This window comes from Pelophylax lessonae, assembly GCF_965119305.1.
Source record: "Pelophylax lessonae genome assembly, chromosome: 6".
Classification (NCBI taxonomy): Eukaryota; Metazoa; Chordata; class Amphibia; order Anura; family Ranidae; genus Pelophylax; species Pelophylax lessonae.
This window is the reverse complement of record NC_138773.1, coordinates 26,415,444-26,422,760: the sequence shown is the minus strand read 5'-3', so window position 1 is coordinate 26,422,760 and position 7,317 is coordinate 26,415,444. Positions and strand designations below refer to the sequence as shown.

At 45.7% G+C, this 7,317-nt stretch overlaps 1 protein-coding gene across 1 annotated transcript in view; it reads right to left on the bottom strand.

Annotated features, from left to right (window-relative positions):
• Positions 1-203: 203 nt before the first annotated feature.
• Positions 204-7,317, bottom strand: part of LOC309557934 (F-box only protein 6-like) — a 67,448-nt gene continuing 60,334 nt past the window's right edge. Inside the window, exon 7 of the mRNA XM_082260807.1 lies at positions 204-404. Within this exon, the coding sequence (XP_082116933.1) occupies positions 270-404 (135 nt within the window). The 3' untranslated portion in view covers positions 204-269. The remainder of the gene's footprint in view (positions 405-7,317) is intronic.

Sequence of the window (7,317 nt, the reverse complement as noted above, 5' to 3'; positions counted from 1 at the left end):
TAGAGGTTTCACTGAGAGCTTCACTTCAACTGGTTGTTGAGTAAGCCAAATATATTGTCCATTAGATTTATATGTAGAATAAATTAAAGTCTGAGGATGAGAGTCATGCTTTATTGACACTTTGGGGTTCCAGAACAATGACATAGTAATGTTTCATATTTGCTTTCAATTACAATTCCGAGATAACTGCATATTAAATTTTCAGGTTAGCAGTGCCCTTCCACACTAGAAGGGAAAATGAAAACATGTCACATTCACGCAGTTGGACCCTAAATGTCTATAGAGACGCTGCTGTTGGTGACTCGCACTCCGTACCAGCCCTTCCAGAACTTCGTGTCCTTCCCGCCATGCTGGAAAGATATATAGCGCACTCCTGGTCCATAGTTACTGAATGTGTGTGATATCTAAAAGGGGAAAAGAAAGTAGAGAAATCATAAAATTAAATCAACCACTTCAGCCCCAGAAGGTTTTACCCCCTTTATGACCAGGCCATTTTTTGCGATATGTCACTGTGTTAAGTTTAACTGACAATTGTGCGGTTGTGCGACTGTGCCCAAACAAAATTTATATCTTTTTCCCCACTTTCTTTTGGTGGTATTTGACCACTTCTGTGGTTTTTATTTTTTGCGCTATAAACAAAAAAAAGTGAAAATTTTGGAAAAAAAAAAAAAAAAAAAAACAATATTTTTTACTTTCTGCTATAAAACATATCCAATAAAAAATGTAAAAAAATCGAATTTTTTCATTAGTTTAGGCTAATATGTATTCTGCTACATGTTTTTGGTAAAAAAAAAAAAAAAAAATCCCAATAAGTGTATATTGATTGGTTTGCGCAAAAGTTATCGCGTCTACAAACTATGGGATATTTTTTGGGCATTTTTATTTATTTATTATTAGCAATGACGTCGATCAGTGATTTTTAGCGGGACTGTGACATTGCGGCGGACAAATCTGCCACCTAACTGATACTTTTGACACTTTTTTGGGGACCAGTGACATTACTACAGTGATCAGCGCTAAAAATATGCACTGTTTCTGTACTAATGACACTGGCAGGGAGGGGGTTAACATCAGGGGCGATTAAAGGGTTGTGTGCTCCTAGGGAGTGCTTGCTAACTGTGTGGAGGATGTGATCTGACTGCAGGAAGACAGAGATCTGTGTTCTTGTTTAGCAGGAACACAATATCTCTATCCTCACCCCTGTCAGAATGGCGGTTTGCCTTGTTTACATAGGCAGATCGCCATCCTGCTTGTTTTGGGAATCATCGCAGGTGGCCGGATGACTCGTACACACGATCAGATAATCGGACGAAAAAAATTGATTTCGAATTGATCGCACGATGATCTGATCGTCAGTATACAGCTTTCAACACCCGATCACGACATTTCGTCCAACAAAATCCGAAGGGACAAACACAAATACTTTGTCGTATGATAAAGTGATAGTAAATGACAATCATTTAATCAGTACAGTATGCGTTCGCTAAAAATCGATAGACAAAGACAACGCATGATCAGAAACACAAAAATAATCCGGAAAAAGCCTGGTTGCCATTGTTTTGTTTTGCACTATCCGATACCTAGCTACGCAACCAGGAAGCTTTTCCAGAAGCGTACGAAAAAAAAAATCATATGTTTAGTACACATTGTTGAATTCGATACTAGTGTAGCCAAGCTGAGATTATTGTATATATAAAGATGGCGTGAATATATATATATATATATATATATATATATACTGTATATATATATATATACTTGGGTTGCTGTTCGGACAATGTCAGAGTGCTTCTTTAAGAATTTAAAAGTAGGATCGGCTTCTCTCCGGAAATGGACGAACTGGATTGTGGGACATATAGTCTGGAGGAAAGTGTAAACTGTGATATGGATAGCGGACGGGGCTATACTCCCAGGGAGCTTTGGGACCCGCGGAGGATCATGGGGGAGAGTATATACTTGGGGCGGGGCAGAGTATGCGCTCTCTTGCTTCTGGGACTCATGGAGGGGAGACCTGTGAGGAAGAGCTGCTGAAGGACTGTCGGAGACAGAGGCTTGGGAGTGCGGCCTAGAGCGAGGGGCACCCGTCTTCAGCGGAGCGAATGTCGGCGGTCACTGGAGAGTGACAGGTCCAGAGAGCTGAGAGGAGAGCGGGTGGCGCTGAACTAATGGTCTGAGACAGTGAAAGCTGAGAGTCTTCCTGTGATGCAGCATCAGGAGAAGAGGCTCCTTCTGTGGATGAGAGGGTCACATGTGGACACTGTCTCTACATAAGAGTGCCTGGTGACATCTGTAACCGCAAGTATACATTGCATACAGAATACACTGACAGCAGTTAGGATTTCACAAACATCTCTGTCCCTGGATTACAAATATCCCACAGAAGAGTGATAAACAGCTCCAACTGCCGGCGAAGAATTTGCAAGGCCTTGCTAGAGTAGAAACTACACTTTCCATATTTCTTAAAGGGGGCTCCCTGATATAGGATACAATCTTATTAATCTGCTTTAGATTGGTTATTGGCTTGAGTTTAGAGGGACAGAGTACAATTTGGGCTTTTTACAATTGGATTATAGTTATTATAGTAAGCTACAACTGATGATCATTATAGTCACTCTCATTTATTTCATATACTGTTTGTGAATTAAGCATCTACCTGGGTGTCAATCTTCTAGGCTCCACCTCTTATTGGGGTTTAAAGGAGTGACACCACATCAATGGTTATTTAGGTATTTTTGATATTTCTTAAGCAGTTATTTGCTTTACTCATTTCATTCCAGTAAACAGTTAAACTGGTTTCTGTTGTGTTGAGTGTATTCTTAGAAGAACTATACAGAAAGTGACTGAACCTATAGCGCCTAGCGGGTTAGATGTTTCTCAGGGTCCAGGGAGTGCAGACGATATACCATTAACCAGTAGCCCTCAAGGGGGTCATGCTACATTTGTGGGCTCGTCCGGGATCCACTTTGCCACTCCAGCCCTGAGTACACCCCTTTAGGAGCCAGTTCCAGGGAGGGCTATGAATTTGACCTTTGCTAGAACCTGGGCACGGTCCCAAGGGGCCCAATTGGAGTGGAGCATCGTGCTGGAGGTCGCTTGAAATGAATGCACTGAAACAGAAATTTAAAGGTGGGTGAAGGCTTTAGTCCCCGATCAGAGGGCCTATCTGCTGGATGCCCAAGCAGATGATGAGCTGGATGTCATTCAAGTACTACTAGAATGGCAAGAAGATATACCTGAATGCTTCCAGGCAGAAGAAAAAACACTGAACGGAGGAATTCCGGCCCGAGTGTTTTTTCAGTGGGAAAAAGAGGAGGTTATGGAAGGGGGATCACCGCCCTCACCAGCCAGTCCCAGACCTGTAAGAAGAGGTACCAGTGGACCAGGAGCTCCCCCTGCTTCTTTCTACGCAGACATGAGTTGTCTGGTCGACAGTCTGGTCAAGAATGGGTCAAATGATGCTGGACAGAGTTACAGATGGCTGCGGTTCTTCTCGGGTCAGTTGCCCACCCCCACAGGGGAAGAAGACTTTGAGAGTTGGATGAGCCAGGCCACCCAAGCTGTGGAAGAATGGAGTGTGCCCGAAGCAGTAAAAAGACAGAGACTCAGTGAAAGTTTGAGGGGCCCCGCTGCTGAGGTGATTAGGAACCTGCGGATGGGCAATAAAAACTGTACCGCTAAAAATTACTTAGATTCCCCGTTTGCTGTCTTTGGACGAGTCGAGAAAACTACAAATCTGCTGTACAAGTTTAATCATACCCACCAGCAAAGAGGAGAGAGGCTATCTGATTATGTTTCCCGGGTGGAGAAGATGTTGCACTAGATCCTGTTGAAAAAGGGCATAGACCCTAAAGATGCCGACCGGGTGCGGTTAGACAGGGTGTTGCAAGGGGCCCAGCCGAATCATCCTATCGTCCTAAAATTCATACTGAAGGGAGTCCGGAACAACACGCCCACCTGTCCTGAACTGATGAGAGAGGTGAGGGAAGAGGAAGCCTTGCTGGAAGAGAAAAGTCAAGGTGTGCGAGAACTGTTGAGCAGTGAGTGGCGGAAAGAGAGGGCCTCCGCCCATTTAGCTCGAGTAGAGAACAGTCTTTCAGACGAAGAGAGTGAAGTGGATGCTCATTTAGGTCATCGTAAAGACCTTGTGGAAAAGAAGAAACTTGAAGAGAATTCCAGCTCCACCGAGTTAATGATTCAGGTGGCACAGGCACAAACTCATATGTGCCAGACCCTGATGCAAGTCATGGAGGCACAGGGGATGATTAAAGAGCCAAAGAAGAACCTTAAGGGCTGAATCTCTCACCTTTCCGAGATAGAGGGTGTTTTGAATGTGGGGAAGTTGGACATTTCCAGGCAAAATGTCCCAAATGTCCCGAGTCCTGAAGTTGTGGAAGAGCTATTGAAAGCACTGCAGAAATTCTTCTTTGCCAAGAAGGTGGAAAACTTCAGGGGACCTCAGTGAAGGAACCAATTGAGTGTCCCAAGATCAACCAGAGCTCCAGCACTAGTAACACTGGTCAAAAACAGCACGGAGTGGGGTCCTCTGCCCTGTCTTCCCCTTCCACACTTAATATTCGAAGGGGGCCGCCTGGGTTGGAGGAAGAGACACAGCGAGTTAGTGCATCCTCTCCACCAAGGAAAAAGAAGAAGAAAATGTAGTCCCCTGTCATGAAATCAGTGGAAGTACAGATTGCTGAGTTCCCTGGAAGGGACACCCCCAAAGAGCTGCAAAGGCCAGTGCCGATTGCACGGTGAAAATTATTCACTCCTACAGAGGGGCGGATGCCCAAGAAGTTAATGGGACCCTCTTTGGTAGTCTCACTGCAAGTGGAAGGGATCTACACTAAGGCTCTGTTAGATACCGGAGCTCAAGTGACGCTGTTATGTAGGGACTTCTATGACAAGTATTTGAAACATAACCCGCTATGCAAGCTGGAGGAGCTAGAAATTTGGGGCCTTGGACCCCAGAAATTTCACGATGATGGGTATATACTGGTGAAGATTGCTTTTAACCTGTCAGCAGATGAAAGGATGGAAGTCTTCGATACTTTGGCGGTGGTGTGTCCTCGACCTCCTGGAGTGAAGCAGAATTCCTTAATCATTGGGACAGCTACCGACTTGGTGAGGAGGATGCCTACCCCTTTAGCCTTAAGGGGTTCACCAGTTGAAGAAATGCATCCCCAACTAAAGAGAGCTTTTCAGCAAGTGATACAAGAACAGAAAGCCCCTGTCGACGGAGTGGGGAAGTTATGGCAACTGAACACTCGAGAGCAGGTGTTACAGCCAGGTGAAAGGATGTGTATGAAAGCCACCATCAAACTGTCTTGGGATCAGCCGGGTCCTTTCGTAATGCTGGAAGGCGACCCACTGGGAGAACACACTGGGCTTGAGCTGGTCCCAGAAATAGTCCCCACCAAGGCCTTGTGGCGAACTGGAGGGAAAGTCCCTGTCAGTGTCAGGAACACTATGGAACATCCAGTCAGTCTGAAACCTCAGAAAGTGTTGGGACAGGTGAGTGTGCCACCCCAGTGACCCTAAAGGATCTGGTCAGGAAGAAAGAGGGGAGTGAGCAGAAAGAAGACCCTCAGATTTGGTGCCCGGCTGTCCCATTCAAGTGGGGGGAGCGGTTATTGACTCAGTTGTCCAGATGGAGAAAATTGTTCTCGAAGAACGATTATTATGTAGGGTGTGCCAAGAGCACTCAACACCGAATCCTGTTGAGTAAGGATAAAACATTTCGCCAAAGAGCCAGGCGAATTCCGTTAAGTGATCTGGAGCATCTCCGAGAACAGCTGGCTGAACTAAAGAAGTCAGATGCTATCCGTGAGTCCCGTAGTCCATATGCCTCTCCTATTGTTGTGGTCCAGAAAAAAAAATGGGACTATTAGGATGTGTATTGACTATCGAACTTTGAATCGCAGTACTATTCCTGATCAGTACATGACCCGAAGAATAGAAGATGCCTTGCAATGCTTGTCATGAGCTAAGTGGTTCAGTGTGCTGGACCTGAAGAGTGGCTACTATCAAATACCCATGCACCCGATGACAGGGAGAAGACTGCTTTCATTAGCCCGTTAAGGAGCCCCAACCACTTTCCAACGATTGATGGAAAACACTGTAGGTGACATGAATCTAGTTGAAGTCCTCGTACACTTAGACGACATCATTGTGTTCGGAAGAATGTTGGAAGAGCATGAAGCTCGTCTGGAGAAGGTTTTTCAGAGGCTTTATGAGGAAGGGCTGAAGTTATCTCTAGAGAAGTGTCGATTCTATCAGACGTCTGTCACCTATTTGGGGCATGTAGTGTCTGCCTAAGGTGTGGCTACTGATCCTAAGAAGTTAGAAGCTGTCACACCTGGCCTCGACCAAGGACAGTAACTGAGTTCCAATCTTTCTTGGGGTTCTGTTCCTACTATAGAAGATTTGTCAAGAATTTTGCACAGATAGCAAAACCGTTGAATGAGCTGTTGCAGAAAGAAACTAATGAAGGAGAATTGCAGCTGAGTGTCAAAGTACTGTTTCGAAAGGGGCCTATAGGATCCAAAGAGTCTTTCCAAGCCCAGTGGAACACTAGATGTGAACAAGCCTTCTGGAAGATGAAGGAAAGTCTCACCAAAGCTCCTGCTCTAGCTTATGCTGACCCGACAAAACCCTATGAACTACACGTTGATGCCAGTCGGGATGGGTTGGGTGGAGTGCTGTACCGGGAGAGTGAAGGAAAGCTACGTCCTGTAGCGTATGTGAGTCGCAGTTTGACCCCTTCAGAGAGGAACTATCCCATACATAAGTTGGAGTTCCTGGCCCTCAAGTGGCCAGTGGTGGATAAGCTGCGAGATTACCTTTATGGAGCCTTCTTCGTGGTGAAGACAGACAACAACCCTTTGACCTACTTGTTGACTACGGCTAAACTAGATGCCACAGGACATCGGTGGTTGGCCGCTCTGTCAGAATTTCAGTTCAGCTTGAAGTATCGACCAGGGAAAGGAAATTTGGATGCTGATGCTTTATCTAGACGGCCACATTCTTCAGACAGAAAAGAACGTGATTGGGTGCATATAACCTCAGAAGGAGTGCAAGCTGCATGCCAAGGAGTAGAGTATCGACTAAAGGGAGCTCCTGGAGCTGAGACAGTGGGGGTCTCCCCGGCCGGGGTGCCTCTGTGTTATTGTGATTTGACTCAAGTGTGGAGTCTGGAGCTCCCCCAGCTAACGAAGGAAGATATGAGGAGGGATCAGAAGGAGGACCCTCTGGGTGCACTAGTGAAGACGGCGCTAACCTCAGGAGATCCCAACGCCTTACTGGATAGCCCAATTGTAG